At 49.5% G+C, this 27,772-nt stretch overlaps 1 protein-coding gene across 1 annotated transcript; it reads right to left on the bottom strand.

Annotated features, from left to right (window-relative positions):
* Positions 1-33: 33 nt before the first annotated feature.
* JAM3 (junctional adhesion molecule 3) lies at positions 34-27,541 on the bottom strand. The gene is made up of 9 exons (XM_010723626.4): positions 27,404-27,541; positions 7,435-7,500; positions 6,423-6,536; positions 5,585-5,737; positions 5,154-5,356; positions 4,630-4,729; positions 3,922-4,051; positions 3,114-3,168; positions 34-2,505 (listed from the first exon to the last, which is right to left on the bottom strand). Exons 1-9 carry the CDS (start codon positions 27,447-27,449, stop codon positions 2,470-2,472), a joined length of 903 nt encoding a protein of 300 aa, XP_010721928.1. The 5' UTR covers positions 27,450-27,541; the 3' UTR covers positions 34-2,469.
* Between the last annotated feature and the right edge of the window lie 231 nt (positions 27,542-27,772).

The raw sequence follows: 27,772 nt of genomic DNA, 5'->3' as shown, positions 1-27,772 counted from the left end.
TCTTTTAAAAACAAACAAAGAAAAACCCACAAGAACGCTTTAGAGCTCGGTATTTATGTAAAACATTCTTGCAAAGTTAAACATCATACATTAGTACAAACCTAAAAATTATTCACAATGATACAACAAGTTCCATCCATCAGATCTCATGAGCTGTGCTGGGGGATCGTCTCCCCTCCTCTCGTTAGAGATGCCACTGTCACATTGAAAGATAATAAGTTGTGATTCTTAGTTTGCAAGCTTCCCCCATGAAGGCTGCCTTTGGCTCATAGCAAAACTGTAGATTGTACTCCCAGAGCTACCTGGCTCTACCATTTACCTTCTCTTCCTTATTAAGAGTATCCTACAAGCAGCACAGAATAGTGGATATACAGAAAGTGCAAAGGAATGTTATGCTCACTGCTGTTGTAATGATGAGGGGCAGCATGCAGCTGGTGAACACCACTGTGTGCCCATCTTAAGAAGGTTGCCAATGAGTTGAAAAGTAGCCACATCTTGGTTATGGAAAGAAACTGCTGCCCTAGCTTTAGTTTTTGCTTTCATTAGCAAAAGGAAAAGTGGTAATGTTTAATGTAGGTAAAACAAATGCAGCAATGGCATGTCCAGCAAGGCAAACAAAGCAGATGAATGCAGAACGCTAAAAAATAACACTGACAGTCCAAATCATCAAGTATTCAAAATACCGTCTACATGAAAAGTTAAGACAATTCATATTGGAAATACAAGAATACTAAATTATGCTACATTTAAAAAAAAAAATTCTTAAACCACAGCACAGTTCTAGTGTTGCATCCACATCTTGCAGTTTTAGGCAACCCACTGCTTTTCAACACTATCAACTCATGCATCAACACGAGTTTCCATTCATTCTCTTTAATGCAAAGAGAACTAGATTTCTTTTTTTATTATTTGTTTTTTTCTTTTACCATCTAGAGGAAAGTTGCAACCGACACTACGAAAGTGCTTCTGTGTTGACCTTTTGCTTTCCCAACTCCAGAAACAGTTGCTTGGCTATGCCATCTAAACCTGTAACGTTGCCATAGCTGTCACAGCACCACGTTAGTGCTTCAGGGAATTTGCAGAGGGGGAGCAAACAGTGAAGTCACTCTGTCACCTTGTTGGAACTGAATCCATAAAAGCCATCCCTGGATATTTCTTGCAACAACAAAAACAAAGTGTTGGTCACTGGCAAGAAAAGTTCAATGTATAAAAAAGTTGATAGGTCCTGCCATAAATTTACAAAAACTATCCCTGAGTGACTCTGTTCTGTCTTGTAAGACCTCATGTGACAAGGAAATTGCTGAGGGTAGCTTAAGAGGAACGAGATGCTGTTCTACCTGCAGGTTTGTGTTACACCCTGCAGTAACACTGATATGCTCTGACAGTGCCATACTATAGCAACGTTTGAGCTCTCCTCTGTAGCTTAGAAAGTAAAAAAATAGCCACGTTACTTAAACACTGCTGGCATCACGTATTTACACTTTAAATAGAAACCTTTTCTGAAGTAATCAAAATATATCTATGCAAAAAATTTAGAACGTGGGATTTCACAAAAGAAAGGGAGAAGGTAAAAAAGCTTTAAGCATCTCAGTACCTTTTTTTCTGGGACTCTGGGCCCGCAGAAATATTTGGCTTTGATTTTCCTGAAAGGGACGACTTAGCACTGGGTTCTGTGCCTCCACTGTAAGCCTCTTTAACACACCAAAAGACGCAAGAGGGAAGCCTGCTTTGTGCAGATTAGAGTGAGGGTTACCTGCGTGCAGTGAGTCTTCTGCAAAGCAGTGAGCAGCAGCACTCCTTCAGCCTGATGCTGCCTGCGTTTCTTGTTAAGCAGAGTCGTGAGTAATAAGTTGACAGAAGGGCTGAGAGCGTTAGTTGTGCTTGCTGTATGTGTGCCTCTCAACTGGCCAGGTGCCCATTCTGCACCTGAACAGTCATAGTCAAAAGCACAAGGCAATCACAAGTCACAGCCTGGCCTGGGCAACAAACTGCTGCGAGGAGGACTTCCCCCTTGTATAGATAAATGGGCCACACTTATTCTTTGCAGTCCTACTGCTGTCTCAGCACCTTTTTTCCTACTAGTAGCTCATACTAGTAATGTCTACAGAACGCTGCTCCCTGGTTGGTTTGCACACTGAGGCTGTGTCCCTGCAGCACAAAGAGAAGGCAGTTCCACAGACTTCCATAGCACAGTCTCTTGGGAAGTATTTATCTTCCTTACTCCAAGGACGGGTTTAGGGGATCCTGGTGATGTCCCTGAAGGCAGGGGAGACGCAAGTTGGGCAGTGAGGAGTTGCTTTAAACTTTGGCAAAGAAAAAAAAAAAGATATACAGATAGCTAGCTATCAAGTTCTTGTGTGTTCCAAACTCTTCCAAGCGCACTTAATTCATCTTTTGCTCTCGCTTCGAGTTCCTGGAGGAGGTATTTTCACACTTGCTTTTGCTGGTTTGCAATATTCTTTTGGCATCTTATATGACAAATGAAGATTTGTGCCTGAAGTCACCCTGCAACGAAACAATTCCGGATGTGGGATGGACGTGGTGGCATTTCGGGCTCCCCTTATTTCCTGCTGCCCACAAAAGGCAGACCCCACTGGGAGCATTGCAGGCAGCAGGTGAGGAGGAGGCACCAGTTATACCAGTTGGGTGCTCCCTCTCTCCTTCTCCCATACCAAGGTGTGGCACAGTGCTTCCTCATTCCCTCTCCAATATCTCTGCTAATAGGGAGAGGTTTTTTTTCCTCATCTTAAGCCGAGTGATCTAATCAAATCCCAAAATGCAAATTCTCTTGTAGAAGTATCATGGCTTGCCCATTTAATCCAACAAAACTCATCCTAAGGGGTGTCGAGCTGTAAGAGAACTGAGACAGAGCAGAGCTGTCTTACAGCTTTTGGCATCGGTTGCTTCAGGCAACTTAAACTGTTCATCATTTCTAAGGAAATGACTCAGCCTTTACCCTTCTGTTTTCTCCCTGTTCTAAATCCTTGTTTCTCAGTGGTGTTTGCTCTTAGAAAGTCTATAGGCCCTAAAAAAAAAAAAACCACCCTGGTAGTCCTCTGCCCACCCTCTTCCTCTCCAAAGCAGAGAGATGTTAAATCCAAATCATTTGTTACCTCATCATCTGTCCGGATATAGTTAACACCATCAGGTTTTGCTGGAGTCTTGTAGCTGAAATAAAGGAAAAAATCTTATTTCTGGGACAAGGAGATTGCAGGATTTGAGAGGAGGTGCTGAGAAAGAAGAAAACAAGGAAGAGCGGTCCAGTGAGCAGAAAGCAGAGAGAAACCTCACAACACTGAACATGGAATAAATCTATCTGGTGAGGATCTTGCTATTTACATACATTATCTCTTCTGCAGATTCTGCAAGAACATCGAGGCTTGTTTCTGATCCGTGAGAAATTCCCACCTTCAAGTGCTAATGCTGTTGTTTTTAACGTTCTAATGTGCCTTCTAGAAGGCTTGTTTTTAATCCCAAATTTAGGTTCCGAGTCACAGCTAGCAAGATTTCCTGCAGAGAGCCTCCTCTTCGGCATATATTTGCTATGCATCTCCTGATGCCTTGAGCTAATTGTGCAACGAGCTCTGCTTGCTAAGTTGTAGACCCCTGTATGCCAACAGCACGTGACCTATTGGACAAACACCTACTGCTATTTAATTGTGTTGGTCCCCTCTTACTGTGAAAAATATGTGGTTATTAAAACACAGCTCTCGTTCCCCTCTCTGGTCCTGGCAGTGAGCACAGAAGAATGATACCAACATTCTCCCTGAGGCAAAGAAAGCTTTGGTGCAGTGCTTACAGTGGGGCACTGAACACTTTGAGAACTGTAGTCTTTGGTAGGGAACTAAGAAGAAATATACAAAGTCAAGCACTGAAATATATACAGTGAGATGGCAATAGGAACACTGGATCCCAGCTTACCTTTCCCCACTCTCTTTACTGTTTGCAAAGTAGCCTCTCCTGTAAGCACAGCAGATTCCGAGAGTGATGAGCACCAACACTGCCACGACCACCAGGACTCCACCAATTATCCCTCCAATGTTGAGGTCATCTGACAACGACAAACCATCATCCAGCAATTTTCTTAAGGCAGAGACAATATTCCACCTCTACTAAAATGACATTTCATATGTGTCCAATGCAAACTGCAAAAGTTCCTAGGAATTATGAATTATTTCCACTCTGGAAGGACTCAGACTCCTTCCACAGCACAGAGAGCTTCTCTTCTGGTCTAACAAAAGAGGGTAAACTAGCAAACTTTCCTCCTCTATTGCCTTGTGTGTAGCAGGTCCAACCACATCGTTCTCTGATTGGAGTAGTTAAAGATTCTCTGATCTTCCTTGGATAGTTTGGATCTCCTTGTACCATCCTCTAGATACTAAAATACTTTTGGAACCTCTTTGGATTGTGAAGAGTGGGCTACACAGCAGTATTGCAAGTTCTCCTTCAGTGCTATTCAGCTTTGAAATACCATGCAAAAACCTGGTCCTGATACCTTCCTGGACGAGTCAGTTGTGTCTGGGGCTAGAAAGTTAGAAAGACACTCTAGGATGCCTCCCCATGGTGATGGTGGTTTATTTACAGTGAAATATTAATTAACATTGCCAACAATTACGTAGAGCCACTCACAGACTTCCATCTCCTGCTCCTCACACTTGGCAAAGCCAGCATCGTTTGTTGCAATGCAGGAATAACGGCCCGTGTCACCTTTGTGCACAGCATGAAAAACCTGGGGAGGAGGGAAGGTGAAGGGTTATTTAACGTGCTGAATGTGTAAGGGTTCTTTTTCACGTGTTAGAAAGCAGGGCAGAGCTGCTGTGGGGATTCACACAAGGAAAAGATTATTTCAGAGAGGGAATTCTCTGCTTCTGTGAGCCAGCAGTACAGCAGCAGGAGGGAGCAGCTCTTTGCTGTGGGCCATGAGATGCTCTCCTTCCCTCTTTTTAAAGATGCAAACGGACCACAAGCAAACAGCTAGGGTAGCATTTTGTCACATTCATCTTCCCTTTCCACAGTCATTCAGATCCCAGGACAGCAAACCTTCCAACTATCCTTCCTAGAAAGCCATGCAACGACTTTTTTTCTTTTCCGAGCCACTCTAAAATTAACCTGCCCTACAACACAAGTCTTGATTACATCCACGAGGACATTACCAGAGTGCCTGTGGTGGGATTCAAGCTGTAGGACGAATTCTGGAATTTGGCATTTGATTTTGTGTCTGGTGATAAAGGTTCGCTGTTGCGATACCAGCTGTACGTAGACTTGGGGTAACCTTCATTCTCGTGGCAGTGGAGGGAGGCTGTCTTACCCACAGGTACAGCTTTAGGCACCGTGCATCTCGGAGTCACGGGTTTCACTGTGGGAAAGACACAAGCCGTGTGAATGACACTGCTGAGTACAACGAAATGACTTTGGCATGCTTTGTAAGGTGGCTGTGCTACAAAGGCACCAACACCTCCAGCTATTTCCAGGTGATTTTAAGCAACAAGACTCTGCTGAATGCCAGTTACAACCCTGAGAGAGACCCACGGCCTCTTCTGTTAGCTTGCAGCGCTTGCAAAGATAGCTGGACCTGAAGCAGTACCTTGGACTGTAAGCTGGATATTTATCTCATCTATGGTTTTGGTATCAGAAGGTGCTGCCACTTCACAGCGGTACGTGGCCGTGTCCATCCGGGTGGTGTTTTTAATCACCAGTGATGTCCGGCTCAGAATTTCTGCCCGAGTTGCAAAGTCACCTGATAGAGAGGAAGGAGAGAGAAAAATGTCAGGAGAGTCGCGCAAAGTAACTTTAAGCATCCAAATAAAGTGGTTGACTCTGAAGGCCAGAGAACCACCGAAAGGAATTTGATGCTCTGTAACGTTAAGAGCCTTTCTCTCTGCAGTGACCACAAAAGAAAGCAGTGCTGCTAAGCATGTAAAAGAATGAACTGCGAAGCACCGTCCCAAAACTCAAAAATTGGCAAAACTGGACGTCCACGTCAGCCTCAGATCTTTTGGAAGGCTCCTCTGGATGTGGCTGTTGGTCCCATTTAAAGTGACCACAATCTTGGAGCAGTTCCAGTTGTATTTCATATGGAAAGATTGCAGAGGTCAGCATCTGGTCCCGAGAGCCCAGGCATGCAATGACCACGCAAGGAGCAAGTTCTGGAGAAGGGAAACTGCAGCACTGACTTTCATGCTCATCTACACAGGATCTCCTCCAGCTCTGGGGCTCCCTACTGAGAGCAACCAGCAATGACCTGCCAGAGGGCAAAGAACATCCTGCTCTCCTTCCACTTTGTGCTTTGACTGCTGAGCTCTAGTTCCAGAAGAAAGCAGCAAGACAGCCAGAGGTCCTTCCTCTTACAGACTTTTCTGTTCTCAGTTCTATTTGTTGCTGAGGCTGTTTGGAAGTCTTAAGAGGACAAAGAATCTTCATACCCTGCATTTTATTGTCAAAAAACACATAAGAGGTTTCGCCATCTCGGATTTTCTTCCACTCTATTCTGGGATCCGGTGTTACGGTTGATTTAATGATGCAGGATAGCTCAACGCCTAGAAAGAGAAATAAAGGGAATACAGATTAATAGGCAGCAGCTGTATTTTTGTTCTGCTTTAAGCCGTCTCACACACTGTTTTATTAGGAGATGCTGCCCACAAAGCAAAAGCCCTCTCTTTCATGTGCCTCACAAACAGAAACACTGCTGGGTTCCAGGAGCTGTTGGGGAAGATGGACTTTGGCCAGCAAAAATAATAGCTGTACAGATATCAAGTATGGAGAAAAATGAACACGCTGTTCTCTCCAGGCTCTAACGTATGGCAAACAAGACCTTATGACAGGCTGAGCCCACAGCACTGCCTTGCTGCTAATCAGAGCATACAGTGTGAGTCTGGACAGCAGAATCTCCCTGGGTGGTGTCTGGTCATCTTCTGGCAACACGTTGTCTGCCTGAGCGTCCTGGGGACCACGGTGCCCAAGGAAAAGCTCGAGGCATCCAATCCCCATGGGAGGAGGCTTTGCCATCTCCATCTCCTCCACAGAAGGCAGCATTGCAGCACAGCTGAGTGGTGGCTCACGCTGTATCACACTGCTTGTTTGTCTTAGGACCAAGATATAAGATAAATTTCCCCAACCCCCTTCCAGTAATTGCAAGGCGACGGCCTTTCCTCTATTTGGGATCCAGTTCAAGAAAGCACTTAGGCAGCCACTTTGCAACGCCAGTGGCTTTCAGGGGACTTCAGCAAACTATTTCAATCAAATCTGTGCAAAACAGAGATACAGACATCTTCCTAAATGCTCTGCTGAATCTCAAGCTCTCAGCAGCTCTGCCTCACCCAAAAAAGAGATATCACAAGCAACAAGCCAAGCTTTTCTCAATAGTTTGGGTGCAAAGCTCCAGGCAGAGGGCAGTGCACGGCGGTGTTGGGCAGCCTGCAGCCCAACAGCACTCACTCTGGAATTCCTGCACCACGGGCTTGGTGTTGCTGGATGTCAGCTCCACAGCCAAGAGTCTGCAGCCTGGAAAAACAAACAGAAGAGAATGAGAAATAGCACAGCTCATAATTCACCCTGCTAGAAGCACATCGCCTGCTGGGAAAAGCTCTCCTCCAGCTCCAAGGGCTAACTTCCCTACATAGAAGCTGTTCCGTGCTACCCATGCCAGTCCAGCACGACAAGGTTTATTTAGGAGCTGTGGTGTAAATACAGGAAAATGTAATTGTTGGAAGCAGCAATTAAAGAGGGTGATTAGCATAATGGCACAAAACCAGTGCCAGCACAAACCGCTTCCCTGTGCTTCACACTTCTGTAGAGGGCAAAGGAATTCTTGTTCTGGTAACGAGAGAATGAATGTGTTATTCTGCAAACAAAGCCAATGACTGGGAGGAGGTGGGAAGCAGGTGGGTCTGAAGGGCTTTGGTCAGTTCCTAGAAGACAAAACGTGCCAGCTCTCTAGCACACACTGACTGTACCTTCAAGTGTTTTGGGACTCTGTGTGGTACTGCAAAACACAAGGTAGAAAATGATGAAAGGACAGTAATTCAGGAGAGAACAGAGAAGTTCAGCACTTTGGGGAGAGTTCCAACCCAACCCATACTGGGACAACAGCTCTCCTGTGCCACACTGCATCCTGATAACACAGCTGTAGTAGAAATGCTGAGTCCTGGCCTGAAGCAGTGATGGAGTCCCTGGTGGGAAGGCAAGGCCAGCACAGGGGAGCTCAGGTGCACCCAATGCACTGAGTGATGGAAGTGATGGAGCCAGGATCCACCCCTTCCCAGCCCTCATTTAAGGGCTGGCAGTGGAGGTGATGGGGTCTCACCGCAGATCCTTGCATACCTGAGGCCTTCCAAAGGCAAGCAACTCTTTTATTTTATTTCTGTGCCCAAGGCTGCTGTATTTGAGCAAACCCTCACTTGCTGCAGCCTAGGACTTTGCTACCCTGCTGTCATTGCTGCAGTTTCCATCGCATTGCAGCAACCTATTTCCTCTTCCTGACCCTCCTGCTCTGAACTCCAAAACATTTCCCATTTGTGCAGCCTTTTTCTCCCTTTTGCATGTTATTTGCTTTTAAAGACTGCTTTCCTTGTCTTTCTGCATTTCACCAGAGCAGGTACCACCACTGCCCACTGCCTTCACCAAGCATCCAATCAGCACAATACAGATGATTGCAACGAGCTCCTCAGTGACATGAAGGCACTCATTGTCTAAAGGTTAAGACTCTCTCAGAGTAAGAAAGTCATAATAAAGCAGAAAAGGCAGCTGAAAGAAAAAAGAGGTCTTCAAAATCACAGCCAGACAGCTGGGGATTCCTGTGTTTCCAGGGTGGAAAGCTTTTGGTCAGAGGGAATAAGTGACAATGCAAGGGCAAAGAGCCTTTGGTGGAGCGGATCAGACACCAGAACAGCGAGGCAGTGCTCTGAGAAATGCCCAGAGATGCTCCAAATGATGCTCCTTTCCACGTTATTGAAATGTTCCCTGCCAGTTCTTACCACCCCTCGTTTGCTAAGCGCTGATGCTTTGCTCAGTGCCTTGGTTCTCAGCTTTCAGGCCCCAAATACCTTCGGGGAGAGCTACGTTTGGGCAAGGTTTAAGAGCTGCCTTTGTGCACAAAGTAATTGTTGTTCAACAAAAAGGCAGTGGGGATGCAAGCTATGAGCCAGGCAAGCAGAGCTGCTCTTAGGGCCTTGGCACCCTTCCCCTTTGTGCATTTAGGGCCGTGGAGGAGAAACGCACGTGGGAGAAATGGGAGGAAAAGAGACATGACAGAGGTTCCTTAAAGGAAACTTGATGTTCCTGTTTTTTTTTTTCCTTGCTCTTGTTTACAAGAGATCATTTTTCAGATAAAAAATGTGCCCCACCAAATAGATAACATGATAACAATCTGACTGAAGTATTTCTGGTCTCTGAAGATCCCTTCTAATTGAGCTATTCCATTCTATCTATTCTGTTCTCCTACAGCCACAACACAGCTGGAAGTGGAGATGACATTACCACAATCTCACATTATTCCAAAGAAGTTAAGGCTGTAGGAGCACTTTTCCATGAGATGGGGACTCCATCAGAATCTGCCCCATCTCAATTCTCAGAGGTTATTCCCAGCAGCATCTTTCCTTTCCCACCCGTTAAACACAAAAGCTTGAGGTCTATCCCTCAGGCACAAAGCAGGATGGCAACAAATTTTAGGCAGAAGCTGAGTCCTTGGGGGCTGTGCAAGAGACTCACATTATTACACGTATTGACTGTGGGCACAGATCAGTGCAGCTGCTTAAATCACCTCTAAGCCAGATTTATTCTTCTGCGTGTGGCACAGGCATGCTCTAAATAACGAGATGCCTACAGCTGCGTGGAACAAAACTCCCCAGTGACCACACAGATTGTAAAGCAGGAGCAAAGCGTCTTTACAGCTCTTCTCAGCATCACTTGGAGGTATCCCTTTCATACCGGTCTCTGCAGGGCTGGAGCAATTTAATGGAGGCAGTGCTTTCCAGCTGCCAGCACTGTGCTGCAGGAGCAGGGCAGCATCTGCACTATGTCACACAGCTCTGTTGTTGGCATTGTCTCTTTGGTGACTGTGCTCGTGCACTGCTGTGTGTTACATCATCCTCATCGGGGGCAACTGTCACCCTTCAAAAGTTTCTTCCAAAGATGTTCCTTTAGGCATCGTTGGGCCCAGTGCAAATAAGCAGCAAAAGCTCTACATTATGTAAATCCCACTTCAAAGGCCTCGGCACCAGGGCTGTGCAGGAGAGCTGTGCATAGGCATGCACTCCTTCCCAGAGCAGCATGCGTGCCACAACAGAGGCACCCACCAGATCTGTATGTACTGTGGGCTCAGCCAGACATATGGTTGAATCCCAAATGCCATCAGCTCTCCAAATAGAATCCAGGACAAGGCAGTGAAGTCTATAGAATATTCTTACGGTGCTGCTTTTAGCTGAAGAGAGCCAGCCCATGCATGTTGCTGTGACTCATGGTATCTGAATCACTTCAAAACACTGCGCTGAACCTACAGAAGAAATCAACTAGCAGCTTTATAGACAACTAGGCTGTGTTAAATCTCCTGTCTCTGCACGGGGCTTAATGCAAAGCCTGACCTTCTGTTTCCTTCCACCCCGATCTCTTATCTGCTTAAAAATTCAAGGCAGAAATTTGAAGAAGAGGTAAAATATTCCTTACGTGGTACAGACAACATCAAAAGGATGACCAGGAAAATACGAAGTTGCTGCCAAGAGGCTGAGCTGCAGCATAGCAGAGCCCTGTGCCAACGGTGCAGTTATCTGATACGGTAATTTTAGCTAATGCACTGTTAGGCACAAGCAGTACGAAAACACGCAGCTGTATTTAAACACCCACCCACTGAAGCAACAAAAATACGCCTTTCTTGAGGTGTCCATCAGCCAGGAGCCGCCGCTCCATTTGCAATTCAAAACGCATCATCTAAGCCATGTGGGAATGCTGCAATAAGCCACACGCCTTGTTAAGCATCTCTGCTTTCTGGATGGTTACTCTGTGCGGCAGCAGTGCCACAAGGGTGAGACTGGTAGGTGTTAGAAACCCATCAGCCCAACGCTCTGTGTGCCAGCACCTTTGCGAGCACCCTGCCAGCACAGAGATGGAGTGATGGGAGCAGCAATGGGGGTACAGCATAGAGGTGATGGGGGCAGTGGGTGTGAGACAAGCTGTGCTATCCGGGCAGCCCAGCTGACCCCAGCACTGTCCCTGCATTGGATGTGCTGTGTAGGAAGGGAAATAGCTGTTCTATTTGTGAGAAACCCCCAGAGGGACAGCAAAGGAAGCCCACAGTGCTGTGCTGGGCTGGATAAGAGGAGGAAGAGGGAGGCCAGGCTCTGTGTGCTGCTTGCTTTGAGGAAGTGGGAGAAAACTGAAGAAAAATCCAACTTTCTGCACCACAAAACATCCATCCCTTTTTCTCTTCATGATTCAGGCTCTTTTTCCTCCTCTCTGTCCCCAGTGCATCTCACTGCTGTTCCACAATGCAACCTGTGTTGGTGCAGCCACGGTGGGGCAGGACGGGTGATGGAATGTGTTATAGGAATGAGACCCCAAAAAATGCTCAACCTGCTCTGGCTCTGCAAGCTGTGAGTTTTTATGTTCTGACTGTCCCTTGGCTTCTGTAACACCTAAAGGGACTTAAATCTATTTGTGACACATATAAGCCTGAATTTATATAGGGTCCATACATGTGTGGTCAGGGTAATAAATGGCGTAGCTCATTCTTACTTTCTCGATGATGGTTATTTTAGATCTGCTTGGAAAACCCTCGGTCCCTCTGCTCTTATGCTGATGAGGATGTCTTTGGGAGAGCAAAGTCAGCACTGAGGATGGCTGGGGAAGCAGCCAAACAGAGCTGCACGCATTTCTCCTACCGCAGCTCTCTGTCTGCAAATGCATTTGTAGAACAAAATCTTAACCTGTTTAAATCACTTAACTTAAGCCATCACCTTCAAGACCTGACTGTATTTGCTGCAGACGAGGCCCATTGGCATCCAAACCATGCACACAATCTTCTCTTCTTTTTTCTTCCCCTCTTGTACAAGAGGATTTATTGTTCTACCTCCTAATCAGACAGCAAAGCCATTGGTACACAGCCAGGCTACGTACCCACACTCAGTTGTGAAACAAGTTGCTAGCAAGCAGACACAGAGCTCTCTCAAGACAAAAGCTTCTCCTTCTGCAGATAACCATTCCTCCTCTCTCCCATGCAGGGAAGGAAGCAGAGGCATTTGCCCTGTGAACACCACGTGGTGCTTTCTGATCATCTCCCAAGATCTGGTTTCGTCATGCTGGGTTGCAGTTGCAGACTTGCTGCCTCCAAAGTCCATCTGACAAGGGCTTCTGGAGGGAAGAATTTCCCAATCTTCGGTTGTGGCTCTCCTCAAGGCAGCACAGCATGTTTAGAGGTGAGATATTAAGGCCTTGCATCTCTCTGCACTTTCACAACAAGGCAGCCTATTCTCACGATCGGGTTTGCTCACCATCAGATTTGGGCACCACCTGCCTTGCAAATCCAGGGGCCCATGCCACGAGGAGGCATCACGAGCCACGTGCCAGAGCTGTCTGAACAGGTAGACTTCAAGCTTACTCAGCATCTTAGCAGACACATGAACCCTTGGCTGGGCATGATGAGCTTGGACACTGTTTACCAGTCGGTTCTCGTGCTCCCTTCTCCCTAAGAGCACGGATGCTTTAGGAGAGGCAGTGCTGAGCCAGGCTGGGAACGTGGGGAGAAAGCTCCCAGCTGGCTGTGCCCACATGTCTGCTGAGATCCCCATGGGCAGAGCTTCCCTATGACCATTTTCATCTGTTAATGGGCTTTACATTCATCAGTTAAGCTTCGGTCCTCCCAGATGCAGTGTCCCCTCCAACTCAGTCCCATTTCACTGGAGGAAGAAAATGAGTAAGGAATACAGTACGTGTATCAGTGTGCAGAGGATGTATGATTATGAGATCTGGGCGAATGCCTTACAGCAGCAAAATCAAAGGCTGGGAACAAAAACGGTGAGCACTAAAGGGAAGCAGGAATATCTACACGGGGCAAACTTGAAACCAACCCTTCCTGCCTATTCCCACTTGCCTTCCATTGTTTCCCTGGGCAGCCCCAAGAATTGCCATACAGACACATCCTACATTATTTCTCACTTCAGCAAGTCCCCTTCCTCCCAAAAGTGGCAGATGCTGGTACCAAATTAGTGCAAAGTGGGAGGGAACCAGATGATAACTGCGATAAGAGCCAGAAGCAGTGGTCTCCCTTCAGTCCTCTCCCTTCCTCCCAGCTGGGCTCCCATTGCAGCAGGCAGATGTTAGTCTCTGGGGTAGAGTCAGGTCAGTGATTCACAACAGGGAGCTGCAGCCAAGACCAGGGAGACAGAAGAAACAAATGGGAAAAGGGACAAGTTCCATTTTGGCTTTTTTTTTTTTTTTTTTTTTTAATCTGATGGTCTCGTGTGGGAATTTGACTTAAGCATTGCAGAGAATCCCGTAAGCCAAAGTGACATTTTCCAGGCTGAATGCCAGCCAGCACACAGACTTGGTCTCAGCAGGTATTTGACTCTGGGAACCGGGGTGCTCCCTACCTGCCTGACCCCAGCTTTTGATGAGGACACACATATCAAAAGCTGCCTGGAATGCAAAGACAGGAACTAAGCGGATATGCTATCAGCACCAGGCTTTGCAATGCTCTTTAGTGTCTGGCTGTGTCCCAACCATCAATACAGAGACTCGCAGGGTTTTAGCCTATAATCCTCTATTCCTCTGTCTGTGACTCTAATCTCCTGATCCTCCGTTCTTCTCCAGCCTATAGCTTGACCAGCAAAACACAGACCTGGCCTTCTGCTTATCCGAGACCAACAATGTCATCTTCCTGAGGAAAGTGGGAGTTGGGAAGAGAGCAGCAGTCCTCAAAGCTGGGAGTGGGCTGGAGAAGGGAACAGGAGAGGGTGTGAGCAAGCACACAGAAACCATTTATGTCACGACTGAAAGCAGCTCCCTTCTTAAGAACTTTTTTCCAGAGCTCACAGTATCATTTCTCCCTTTTTTTTCCTGTGAACAATTCTAGCCTCAGGTCTCACACACAGCTGCACAAAACACGTGCGTGTAAATGCACGAACACACATCTGCCTATGGCCTTGCTACCCAGAGCCTGTCTGCAGAACTACTGCTGGTGAGGAGGGGCCGTACGCCTTCTGCAAGGCAGCTCTGCAGCAAATCTCAGAGCAAAGGATGCAGATTTACAAGGGAAAAAGGCACTGGGCAGAAAGCTGTGTGAGCCAAGGGCCTGAGGATGTGTGAGCTGGGAACGCTGCTGCGGGGGCAGCCCTGATCCATGCAAGCAGATCTGAGGAGCTTTACCTTGTCAACATCAGCCAGCACAGGCTGCAGAGGGAAGTGTGCTGCGGAGTGCAAGGCAGGTCCTGAAGGAGCACATCGGGATGGACGGCAGCCTGTGTGAAATCACTAACAGACAAAAGCCGAGGGACTGGGCGCAGTGAGAGACGATTAGGGAGATGCTGGCCTGAACGAGCAGGAGGAAAGCAGTGCGATGTCAGAAGAACAAGGAGAGGGGAAAGTCACCCTGGATGTCCCAGCCTGGATCCATGACCAAGTTTATTTAAGAGAGAGGAAACAAACCTCAGCACGGAGAGGTTAAAAGACTCCTTGTCCTGGGGGAGCTGAATGAGCCGCATATCCGAGAACCAACTTCTCCCAGCCCCTGACTTGTTTTTCTCCTCAAACATATCTCACTGCTATTTTTAGCTGAGCATTTTCTCAGCCGAATGCTCCCAGCTGAGTGCTGGTCAGGGGCCCTCGTCCCAGCAAAGCACAGCCCAGCAGTGCAAGGTTTGCTGCTCCTGTCCCACCATCCTGCAGGCTTTGGGGTCTGCATGCCCAGCTGCCAGGAACGTCCTGGCATCCCCATGCACGTGGTGCAGGCAGGGTGAATGCTCTCACAAACCCAAACAAGGGGCTGCAATCCAGAAGCAGATGAAGAAGAGGGTGGACTGCGCTGGTAACCATCCTCAGGGTTTTATTGAAGAGTACGAATGATGAGAATGGTAGGAAGGGGATAGAAAGAAATGATTAGGCTGACATTAATAGCAAGATTTACTTCTCAGTGCTAAAATCTATTTGGATTCCTTCCAGCACTTCCAAGGGAAACAGTGGAAGCCTTTTGTTCGTAAAAGTTGCAATTAAAATGGGACTGGATAAAGCTTAAGGAAATACCTGTCAGAGGACAACCCTGCCTTGGCTGCTGGAAACAGATGAGGTAACTCCCTTCCTCTCCCCTGCTTCTCCCAGGCCCCTTGTTCCTCCTCAGCCAAAGTGCTAACCTGTCTGTCAGGCCATCGCCTGGCTGCTCAGCCTGCAGCACAGAGCAAGCTGAGGATGTCCACCCGTGTGCAATTAGTGATGCGTCAATTAATGCCTGGGATACTTGGCAGGGAAGCAGTGCCTGTAATTTCTTTCATTTCCAGCTTGATTGAATACCTGCCTGCCAGAGACGGGCACATAAATCAAAAGGCCAGACCAGGGCACACGGGTGGACAAATTGAATACAGCAGGGATGAAACCCCGGCTTGTCTGTGCTAATGTGCAGTTCCAGCTTTGGGGAGCCTGGATGACTGAGTGCCCTCAGTGCTGTGAATGAAAGGCAGAGCAGCAGCAGTCGCTTACAGCAGAGCTGCAGCCGAGGAGATCCCTCTAACAATGGCCCCTTCTTGGTCAGTGTGCCTGTCGCCTGCCTGTCCTGGAGACATGTCAGTGAAGCAAACAGATTGGGAACATATTTGCACTCCCTGCAGCAGTGCAGAAGCCAGCCCTGACAGAGGAGAGCAAGCTGGGCTCTTTTCTGCTCCTTCTCTCAGTGCCAAGTTTCCAGCTCTGCTTGAAACCTGCAGCCCGGCCCTCCTTTGGCAGGGGAGAAGGGAGGAGACAGGCAGGGTCAGGAAATATTCAGCTTTCGGCTCATGCTTGCAGCAGCTGGCTACAAGAGAAGGCAGCAGATTGACACAGCCACACACCTCCAAAAGCCCCACATGAGATTAAATCTGGCACTGTGCAACTTCATCCTCCTCTCAAGCTAAGCTTAAATAAACGTGCCCGAGAAGAGCATTCACCTGAGCAGCCTGCAGATGCTGCACGAAGGCTTGTCCTTCCAATTCAAACCTTCAGAAAGTTTCTCCAAGCCCAGCAGGAATCCCAGGAGCCCAGAGCCCCTCTCTTGACTTTGATGCACATGTTCGAAACCACGGGCACTTAACCTTTGAGGCTCCCTTGAAAATCCCAGCGACGGCATTTTATGGATGAGTATGTTTCCCCTAACATCTGCCCCGTGTATCAGATGCTGCTAGAACCTCTCTCCTGGCTCTGCTCCCAGCTGGAGGACAGACAATGGCTCCGCTTCCCCTCCCAAACAGCCTGGGGGAGATGGCACATTGGAGCCAAGGCAGCACTGAAAGCACAACTTGCCAGCCAGCCAGCGACGAGTCTCTCTGGATCATGGCCTGCCACTTCTCTCCCAGTGCAGCTGAACCACTGGCTGCAGTTGTTACTGGACATCCAGGTCAGCTCTGCTGAGCACTTACTCCTGGCAGCATCCAGCCAACTACAGCGAGTCCTCTCAGCACGCTGCTGCTGCCTTCAGCCCGAGCACGCTCCGAATGGGGCTGAAGTCAACTCTCCTGCTGGATTCCCAGCTTTGCTGGCCAGAGCAGTGGGTCACAGACCTCTCCTGCACCTCTCTGCCATGCCAGCTCTCCTGGAAACACGCTGCTCGCCTCTTCTCCCTGCTCACCTAATTGCCATTCGTTGACCCAAGCAGCCTATAGGGCACAGAGGAGCAGTTCCACCTGCAGGAGGACCGACAGGTCAGCCAGAGCTGGCTTGGATCCTCCTAAAGAGCCACGGCTCTGTCTTGCTAGAGATAGCATTGCTGCTTGCGTCTCAGAGCTGTTCAGCCTGTTTGGCACTATTGCTGCTTCGGAGACAACACCAGAGTGAGAACAACCTGTCTAGACATCAGCTCCATCAAATCCCACTGCCACATCAAAGCAGCGCTGCAAACTGGCTAAGTAATAGCCCCTGCACCAGCCAGAGGCACTCAGATCCATCCCGCCGTGCTTCAGAGCTCCCCTTTAACCAGTGCTTCTGAGAGCAGGAAGAGATGGGATGAAACATCTCATTATGGGACCATCAGCAGAAAGAAGAGCTGACGGCTGCTCAGGCAGTGCCTGCATCCTTCTGCTCAGCACTCAGAGTGGGGAGGAAGTCACAGCAGCTCAGGGCAGTTCTTGAAAGACCTCGAACCCATGGGGACAGCAGTGTGAAAGGAACAGGAGAAGTTGTAGGTCCCTTGAGCACAAGTTACCTGCAGTCAGTGCTCTTGGGAAGCAGCAGGTGCTACCACCTAAAACAGCACCATCTAGCTCATTATTTTAATACGGGTCCTTTGAATTACCTCCTGCGTGAGAGACAGCTAGGAGAATCCTGTCTGGCTTTCTTCTATCTCAGGCAGAAACAGCCTTTATTTAGCAAACTGCTGCTAACAGCTCTGTCTCATTAGTCAGTGTTTAGGGAACCAGGCTGCAATTGTGCTGAAGCCTGGTGTTGCAGAAAGCCTTGCTAATGAGGTCTAGAGGAGAGATTCCTCCTGACAGGCCCACAATGACCCAGAAATCCTACTTAATTCCCCGTCAGTGAAAAGTGCTGAGTAACAGCAAGGTGCAGAGGCACTGGGGGCTGATCGCAGAGCCAGGCTGTGGCCTCTGTTCACACTTTGGGCTGTGATGCAACAGCTCCAGGGTGCAGCCCCAGTGCTGCTCAGCTGTGTGCTGGCTCCCCAGGCTGAGCAGACAGGAGTCTGTCAGGCAGATAAACGGGGATTTGCTATGGGAAGTTTCGCAGCCTGGTCTGTGAAAGATGTGCCACCACGTGTAGAGTGCACACAGCACTGGGAGCGGAAATCTCTGCTCAGTGCAATAGGAATTACAGGATTAGGCACTTTGAAGCAGCCTGGCTGTAGCTTGGGCTCTTCTGAAACCTCTTCAACGGCAGCAGCTGGAATTGGGCTCCGCAGTGCAGCAGGGTTTGGCTCCTCTGGATCAGGCTCCCTTACAAACAGTGCCAACAACTCTGCCAAGAGCCTGACTCAGCAAGCTCAGCTCATACCTGTGTCCCCAAGCCTTGTGTGCCCCACAGCTCCCAGACTCCATCCACACAGCTCCATCAGCCACATACAGCCCTGGGAGCAGCATCCCCCCTACCCGTCATGGGCTCACGCAGGTACTGAATCCTCTGGTGGATGTGGGATGAGCAGCAGCTCTGCTACAGCAGTGTGTGTGCCCTGCAGGTGCTGTTAAGCTTCTCACACATTCTGCCATAACCACTACTCCTTATTTCCTCGGAGAAAAATGCAGCAGGCTGGCACAGGCTTGATCCACAGGCATCCTGCTTTCAAGTGGTTTGCCTTCAGCAAGCAGAGCATGTACCATGGTGAGGAACCTCTGGGCTGCATGGCCCAAAGCCAGCTAGGGGAGAAGATGAGGTACAGGGACCCAGCTGGAATGCAGGCTGCATGCAGCTGACCTTTTAGACCATCCCCAATAAAGATTCTTGCAGGCATCTGCTTGCCACCTGTTTCAGCCAGCAGACAAGGGACTAAAGCAGGAATTCTGGGCTTGAATGCACAGTCTGTTCAAGAGTGGTCTAAAGACTCTCACCCACGTGAAGCTCTTGCTGATGTATGCTCCATAACAGACCCAGTGCAGAGGAATCCATCTTTGCCCATCATGTGCAAGACTGCTACTCCCATACCACAGATGCATCTCTGTGTTTAAAGCACAGCTCAAATCCACAAAGAACTGCTGCTCCAAAAATCACCAGCCAAAACAGTGTCTACAGACAGTCTTAAAGTGACTAATGATCTGGGGAGCCTCTGTTTCTGAACACCCACTCTGAGATGCTTGGAAGCAGCACGATTTCAAAAGACATCAAACTTTGTGTGTGTGTGTGTGTGTGCCCATAGGGTCAGCTTCTTGTTAAAAAATGTCAAGCAGAGTGTCTAAAATCACCAGCCATGTTGGACCAGCTAGGCCCTGGCTGCCGGATCATGTTGCTTTTGACTCTGTTTTCCAGCTGACACCTCAAGCCAAGCTCCTTGAATATGAGCTCCAGAGGAAGGAAGGGCTCTGAAGTGGAGCTCGCTCTGCATCTTCCCTGCTCTGCTGGCACAGGGGAAGCATCTGCCTCGGAGACATGAGGAAAAGACATATGCTGTGAAAGGAAGGACCAGCTTTATTTTACCAGCCTGTGTTCCCACCAGAAATGCGCTTTAAAGACTGCCTTGCAAAGTAGGAATTAAATCCAAAGGTGCCTATGCATCTTCCTTGCTGTCATCCCATTATCAGTCATCTCCAGCCTGCTCTGAGCCAGAAGATGAAAGGTTCATAACACCACTTATCTTCCCACTTAAGAACATGCTTAACAGCTTGCTGCTAAAGGAGGATACTCAAGCCTGGGGAAGCAGCTGTGAATTCTGCAAATGGGTTCCCTGGCATTTCTTTGAAGGAGATACTACTTCTCAATGAAGGATATGAAAGGGAAACCAGGGAGTGAGGAGAAAAGGGAAGTCTTTGTGGCAAAGAAAGACTTTGTGTCAAGAACTTGAAGCTGAGTGACAGATGTGAGACGTATGGCACATGGGGGCTCAGAAGTGACCGAGGATGAGCCAGGAATTAAAAAACTCTTGGGAAATATTTAAGCAGCCAAACTTTTTTTGTCACCAGACCACAAGAAGCTCCAAAAACACGTTCTCCTCGAGACTGTGCAGTGCTACAGCCAAGGGAAGGGATCCCGTTACACGATGCAGGCAGAACGGCTGGATGCAGCCCAGCTCCAGCTCTAACAGCTGAGGCCAGCTCACTGCACAAGTCCCCCGTGCCTCTCCCGCAGAGCCAGATAAGGGCTAAGCCTGCTGCCTCATCTCTGAATTTGACCCTCACCTCCTCTCTTCATAGAGCTAATTGTTATCGCGGCGAACCTGGGGCCAGCTTGCTTTGCTCCACGCTTAGCAGCTGAGTCAAGCCCTCAAAGCTGCCAAACAGAATCCGTTCCAAATATCTGCAGAGAGAGGAGGCTCGAAGAGCCTGCAGCAGAACACCACAATCCTGCCCTGGTGAGGAGAACAATTGCTATTGTGGACCGACAGCAGGCTGCTGGTGGGCAGCAAGCACGCCTTGCTGCTGCTGCATCGGGGAGAAGCTCCCAGGCCCTCTCATGTTCACAGAATGAGCTGGAATCTGGAGTTCCCTCTGTCCTCTGCCCCAGCAAGCCAGCACTGCTGACTTACCAGCCCTGCTGACATGGGCTCCGTGTCAACCAGTTCAGCTGTTGACATGGAGCGCTGAAGATGCAGTTGGTAACTGGAAGAGGGAGTGCCTTAGAAGCTGCTGCCAGCCACAGTGCAGACTTCAAAGGGCTTATCTTGCCCTGTGTGGGAGAGCATGCAGTGCCTGTGGGCAAGGACAGCTGTTTGGCCAGGCCCATCAGAGGACTTCTGAGGGAAGAAGAGAGAAATCAGTACCTGGTTTGACCCTTTCAGCATGCGCAAGGCAGACTTGGAGGCAGAGCCGTGCGCTGCCCTGTTATTTATGGGATGCTGAAAACTGGCCAAAATGAAGGGAAAACACCAGATACTAAGGATGCTCACCAGCTCACTTAGCTGGATCTGCCTGAGGGAGAGCACAGAAGATTCAGGTGGTGATTATAGGGCGCTCTGGCTTTCATCTCCAGATCAGCAGCCGCAGCCCAAAGGCAGCTCCATCAGCACTGACCAAGCCACAGCCAACTCACAGTGACTGGCTGCTGCACAAGGAGGTCAGCCTTCAGCTCCTCACTCCCTGAGAGATCAGAGCAGCCCCATCTATGCACTGTATGCAATCTCAGCAGAGTAGATAAGACCAAAGGAGAACACAAAGCAACACCTCCTCTGCTGTAGGAGCTCCTAGATCAACAGGTTGATCCATGGTGGTTGCAGCTACCTTGTTTCGTGTCTATTCCTGCCAGCAGATCATTCCTGCTAACGAGGGGCTGTGTACTATTCCTCTTAACTTGGCTGTTGGTCTCTGGACACCAGAACTACAGCAACCCCCTCTCCCAAAGGGGGAAGACTCCCACAGCTCAGGGCTGGTCCAGAGGGACAAATGATTGTGCAGAGCTGGGACTTCCTCTTCTAAGATGCAACACGGATGCAGGTGACCTCACCATAGAACAGATGTCATCCGGGCTCTAAAAATCACTACCTCCAAACAACATGATGGGTATAAAGAAATATTTATCTTCAAGCTTTCGCAGAGATCAATGCAGGAGAAAAAGATTAAAGCAAAGATTTAAGTGTGTATTAAAAATAGCTGTTGCTAAGATCGTTTGGGGGGATAAAAGCTATTTTGCAGAAGCAGAGGACATTGCAACACCTTTCCTGATGTTAACTGGGGAAGCTCCCGGAAACCATTCAACAGTGTTAGCAGCCAAAGCACCTCAGGAGGAAGTCCATTAGCAGGCAGCAATCTCCTTAATGGATCCTCTGGGTATGTGCAGAGCTGCCTTGCCCATGGATGCTCCATTCTGTCTGCTGCTATGATTCAAGAGTCGTTAGTGCAGCCACAATCATCCAATACTGGAAGGAATGCTCCTAATCTTTCAGGAAGCCCAACAGCCCAATGAATGGGGATGTAAATTGGTGCAGTGAGGCATTGCTTGCTTTATACACACCATGCAAAGCCAGACCTGGCTCTTTGGGAGCACTGCACTTCTTCCCTTGGAAGCAGAGCAGCCAAGCTCCAACCCACCTGCAATCTGCTGACCCTGATCAGAGAAGGCAGATCTCAGAGGTTACAAAGGTGGGGATTTTTCTAAGAGGCCGGGGGTGTTAGAAGCACAGCCAAGTAATGGCAACAAATCCCCTGAGATTTCCGTGGATTTCTGCAGCTCAGCAGCAAATCTCACCTAGGCCACCAAAATGTATTTTTAATAGAGCAGTCAAAAATCTGATAGTGCTGAGCATTGCCAAAGCGTTACCTTTTAGCCAGATGCCAAAGATATGGCAAGTTGCTGGCAGGTTGCAGTTTGCAGGCTCTTCAAAGGAGCTAGCTGCTTCCAAATGAATTAAAAGGACTCATTAAGAGGACTTTTTTTTCACCCAGAGGGTGGTGAGGCAGTGGAACAGGTTGCCCAAGGAGGCTGTGGATGCCCCATCCCTGGAGGCATTCAAGGCCAGGCTGGATGTGGCTCTGGGCAGCCTGGGCTGCTGGTTGGTGACCTGCACACAGCAGGGGGTTGGAACTGGATGAGCACTGTGGTCCTTTTCAACCCAGGCCATCCTATGATTCTATGATTCTTACAAACCTGCTGATCTTACTGTGTGTTGTAGTAAGCAAGAACAACGATGGGAGCAGGTTAGAATGTGTTCTGGCCTTTACTCTGAAATCCTGGGATTTATGATTAAAAAAAAAAAAAGAAAAATAACATGCTTGAGCATGATCTGAACAGAATTTAATTTCATCTACTCCACCTATTACTGCTCTGAAACCTTCATTTCCCCTTGTAGCTGCCCACGTTAAGCCCTGCGCTCCATCCTGCATCAGGGCACTACATAACCCAGTGCCATTTTTACTGGCAGCTGAATTCTTTTTTTTATTTTATTTTTCCAGGTCTCACTTATTTAAAAAAAAGGAATTGCTCCTGCATCTGCTGCCTTGTTTTTTCTGCCACTTGTCAGGTTTGCAACACCAACCACAACCTCCTTGGACACCCCGTGCAGCAAAGGAGCTTTGAGGAACACCCTCTGGAGCCCTCACTCTGCTTTTTCCAGGAATTTGGAAGGCCTGCCTTGGGATGCTGCTCTAATGAGAACTGGGCACCAGCTCAATTATGCAGCTGTCTCACTGGTTTGAACTTCCAAGCTGTGCGTTGGACAGCTGAAGCCCATCAGAGGAGTCACACAAAGGCTTCTTACAGTGAGAGGCGCAGCAAGGCAATCAAAGGCAGCTACTGCTGAGCTCGAGTGCTAACAGACCCACAGCTGGCTGTTCTGGGGCAGGAAACGCCTTGCACACACACCTCATCCAGCACTGATCCCCAGGGAAGCCCTCTGGAGCTCCATGTGTGTGAAATGAGGAGCAGGGTTTGGTGAGGAGTGGTCACCCATGGGGCCAATATTCAGGCCATGCCCATGGGGTGCCTCGCCATGCCACCTCTAGAGCTGTGCCCCATTGCCAAAAGTCTCTGAGAGCATCAGGTTGTGCAGACAGCCCTCTCACCCTGGGCTAATAGGTTAATACAGGGTTGGGGTTCCAAAGGGTGATAAAGAAATGCAGACCTGAGCTGCTCCAGATTTCTTCCTTCCTTCCTTCCCTACATCCATCCCTCCATCCTTCCATCCCTCCATCCATCCATCCTTCCATCCCTCCATCCCTCCCTCCCTCCATCCATCCATCCCTCCCTCCCTCCCTCCATCCATCCATCCCTCCATCCCTCCATCCATCCATCCCTCCATCCATCCCTCCATCCTTCCCTCCCTCCATCCATCCATCCTTCCATCCATCCATCCATCCATCCCTCCATCCCTCCCTCCCTCCATCCATCCATCCCTCCGTCCCTCCATCCCTCCATCCATCCCTCCACCCCTCCATCCCTCCATCCAGTCCTCCTGACACTGACAACTTGCATTTTCAGCATGGGAGCCTGAGACCTCAAACACAACGCCTATCTCCTCTGCCCCCAACTGCTGGCAGAGCCATACCCACACATTAATCCAACCCCTTGGGTGAAATGAAGACTGCATCCAGAGCATTCATTAGCTCAATTAACGCCATTCAGTGGTTCTTAGGTTGCAGCCTGACTGAGCAGGGAGTGGGTTTCATGGCCACGGCGATGCTCAGAGCTGTCGTTCTGAGCCATTTCCAACAGCACAACGTTGCTGATACTATAGGGAGCAGACAAACACACCCCTCATTGATTGGAAGAAGCTGGTGTGACTCATATGCTAGCTGATAGCGAAGCCAGATTGAGCGTGCAATTATCCTAATTAATTTCATATCACAAGTTCATCTCTAATACACACGGTGGTTTCAAAGCAGGCCACCAGCTTTCTGCACAGAGCAGCTGAGAGGCATGTTTATCTGGTTTTTTGGGACTTGGGATCTTGTACAAATGTTGCTAACTCCCTCTCACCACTCCCAGGCTGCCTGGTAAAGAGTGATGGAGCTCCATCAGGGCTCAGTGCAAACAACCACGAAGCATTCTTAGCTCTATGTGTGCAACAGGAGGGCAGCTCTGCTGTACCAGGCAGCACTGCAAAGAGTGCTGACACAGGGAGCATAGCCTGCAAGAGAAACTTAAATCATCACTCATGGGAGCTGTGGGGAAAGCAAGAGTGAGTGGGGAGCTGGCAAAAGATGGGTGCAAAGCAGCAGGAGATGCAGAGTGGGGCCACCTGCAGCCATTGCCTGTATTTGTGAAGCTGGATGCAGCAGCTCATGCTGCTGTATTTAATTGTTTAGGTGAGGTCTGGCAGCCCGACCTGTGTTCCTGATGCAAACCCTCAGCGTGGGGATGGATAAGTGAAAAACAACCCGGCAGGCGGGGAGACCCGGAATTCCACCCTTAAAGGAAAATAAACACATCAGTGAGGAACCAAAGTTCACCATCGGGGCAGCATCTCTATCCTCAGCTCCTTCTCCCTACAAAAAGCCCACATTTTACTCTCTGGATCTACTCGTGCCTCGATAACCAACTAATTCCCAACAGCATTCCGAGCAAGAAGGAATGCGCCGGTGTCACGTTCTTTGTCAACAGCTGTAAAGCTGATGGGATCCAACAGCTCTGCGGTGGTGGTGCCTGAATAGGAACACCAAGCCCTCCTTAGGAATTTTTTGGAAGACATTATTAAGCATCCGATTTTGGCACTGCTCTTGGAGCTGATTGTCCCGCTTTCTCAGTGCCTGGCGAAAAGAAAGCAATGCTGCAAATAGTTCCCATCAGCGAGGAGCAACATCAGAGCTGCAGCAGAGCCAGCAGTGTTTGCACCAAGCAATTTGTGGTGCTGACAGCTGACTCGGAACAGTTGTTGGTGGCTGAGACAGATGGACTTCATACATATATATATTAAAAAAAAGGGAAGTGAGGACTTCTATTTGGTAGGTTGAGAAATGCCCTTTGCACCAAACCTCAGTGTTAAAGCAAAGGGAGATTTGGGCTGAGCTTTCACGCCGCAGTGCATCAGGGACCTGTCCTGGCTCCCCATTGAGGACTTGTTTTATTTTTATCAGGAAATACTTGTGAATTTTGGCTCCACAGTTCTGCCCTCAGTCTGACATGTGAAATCCTCCAAATCCAAATGCTGATTTCCAAGGGAAGGTTGCAGCAGAGGCATCGAGGCAGGAGGTACCGTGGATGTCGGTTACAAGCTCTGCTTTCCACCACTGATGCTGATAATTTCCGCTAGCATAATTATGGCCATGGCATTTCCCTCATGTGCAGAATCTTTAGATGCTTTTAGTGCCTGGAGCGGGGTACACACTGCACTCTCCATGCTTCACTGCCTTCTGTTTCGTGGCAGTGCTTTGAGGCCATGACCAAGAGTTGGGTCCATTCTGGATAGAGAAACACAGAGGCCATCCCTGCTCTGTAGTCTAAGAAGCACACCGAGCTCCTAAAACAGTTTTGCAGCATTTCATCGGCCTTGTTGCCTTCCTCCTCTGACAGCCAGTGGGCTGGCATTGAGCACAGCCCTGTGGGACCACCCAGCACCTACCCTGCAGGTTTCAGTGCACCTTTAATGTGGGACTCCTCCCAGTTCACTAACATAAGTGCAGTGCAACAAGAGTTTCTATCCCCAGCCTTCTGCCTTCCACTTTTCCAGGCTTACGTCTCCAAATCTGAGGAGAGCTGGAAGTCATTGCAGGTTGAGGCACTGCAGAACCCACTGTGTGTAAACGGGGAGCAAACCCTCCTGCCTGCAGGTGAACATTCCCAGGTGGAGGTGTGAAAGCAGTGGGGTCTGCCTGCATTTACCAACTCCAAAGAAACACACAAGTAGCTGCGGCTCATTTCCAGGTTGCTATCTTTTAGGCCTGATTCAATAGGACGCTCAAGCACTGCTCCAGCATAGAGGGAGGAGAGGAAGGTGCCCTGCAGCCCAACTGCAGGAGAAGTTGGGTGAAATCTGCTCTTTTTCCTCACCCAAATGGAACATCGAAACCCAAAGTTGGGACCTGGGTGACTGTGATGCTCCAGGTACTCACAGTTCAGCCTCAAACCACAGCAAAGTGAACAGAGCCCCAAGTGCACGTCTCATCCCAGTGGAATGTTCACATCTTCTCACCCCTTCTCTTCATTTTTGGGGGAACAGATCCCAAATCTTAACTTTATTCAAAGCCCCAAAGTCTGAAAATCATTAGGAACTGAAGAATTCCTTTGTCCTTAGATAAACTGGCTGAAATATTTCGATACACTCCAGTCTCGAGTTGACCCCAAGCAGTTATTTGTGTGCACAGCCCCGTGTATCTCAGTGGCTGAACTTTCCAAGCCACTTGCTGATTGGCACTCTGACCTCCCTCCATCCCTTCTCCTTCTGCCGCCTGCCTGGAAGGGGGGGGCAATGGGAGCCCACCGGCTGCTGTCCCCCCCTCTTCATCCCCCTGCTATTAATAGCCAGACAACAAATGAGCCCAAATTCATTCCTGAGCGGAATTAGCAAATGTTTTTGCAATTAAAACTGCAAACATTCATGCGGGCCCCCGGAACAATAGGCGCCTGTGCCTGGGCTTGAATAGGGACTAGTGTCCGCCCTGCCCGCCTGCCGAGGCTGCACATTCCTGGCACCCTCAGCCCTGGACCCGCTCTTTGCTGAGCTCCTCGCTGCCTTTCCCCTCTCGTCCCATCCCACAGCTCAGCGCCCCTCGGGGTCCGCTTTGGGATGGAGGCAGCGCATCTTTCCCATCACTGCTCACCCCGGGTTGGGACAGGGGCAGAGCATCCTCACTTCGCCGGGACCCCGGTCAGAACAGCACGTCCCTCTCGTTCCCCAGGATCAGGGCAGCACGTTCCCTTTCCTCTGCGGCTTCGGGGCAGCGCATCCCCCTCGTTCCCCGGCAGCAGGGCAGCGCACCCCGTTCCCACCCGGGATGGCGATCAGGGCAGCACAACCCCCTCGCTGCTCGGGACGGCGATCAGAGCAGCGCATCTCACCCCTCCCCGGGATCGGAGCGGCGCATCCCCGTTCCCGGCCCACCTCCGCTTTCACCGCATCCCTTTCCCCCCACCTTTACGCATCCGCCCCGCATCTCCCCGACCCCGAAGACCTTTCGGAGGATCTCCGGGTCGATCCCCGATGCCCGGCACTCACCGAGCAAAGGGAGCAGCAAGAGAAGCGCCGGCCGCCGCAGCGCCATGATGGGGTGTGCGGAGCAGAGCCCTGCGCCGAGCCTGCGCAATGCCCGGCCGGGGGGGGCGGCCCGGGGGCGGGGGGTGCCGCGCTGCCGTTGCTGCGGTAACCGGGATGGGAGGTGCGGGACCGGCGCCTGGCACGGCGGGGCTACGGAGGGAGGCGGCCCCTCCGGAGGGGTGGGGATGGGTTCGGTTCATCCGAGTCGCGCTGTGAGATGGGGGGAGGTTTGAATGGTTTTGAGCGGTGGAGACTTAAAAAGGGTCGTTCGTGGGGGTGTGCCTTGCTAAAGCTGGAGAAAGCTGTGGAGTGAGCGGCAATGCAAACCTT

The sequence above is a fragment of the Meleagris gallopavo genome, chromosome 26 (genome assembly GCF_905368555.1).
Source record: "Meleagris gallopavo chromosome 26, MGAL_WU_HG_1.1, whole genome shotgun sequence".
Lineage (NCBI taxonomy): Eukaryota > Metazoa > Chordata > Aves > Galliformes > Phasianidae > Meleagris > Meleagris gallopavo.
This window is presented reverse-complemented; position numbering and strand designations above follow the sequence as displayed.

Coding starts and splice junctions, on each gene's coding strand:
- JAM3 (XM_010723626.4), bottom strand. CDS start 27,449: ATGGCGCTGCGGCGGCCGGCGCTTCTCTTGCTGCTCCCTTTGCTCG. Junction 7,501..27,403: donor CTTGCTGCTCCCTTTGCTCG/GTGAGTGCCGGG, acceptor TTGTTTTTCCAG/GCTGCAGACTCTTGGCTGTG. Junction 2,506..3,113: donor ATATCCGGACAGATGATGAG/GTAACAAATGAT, acceptor GTTTCGTTGCAG/GGTGACTTCAGGCACAAATC.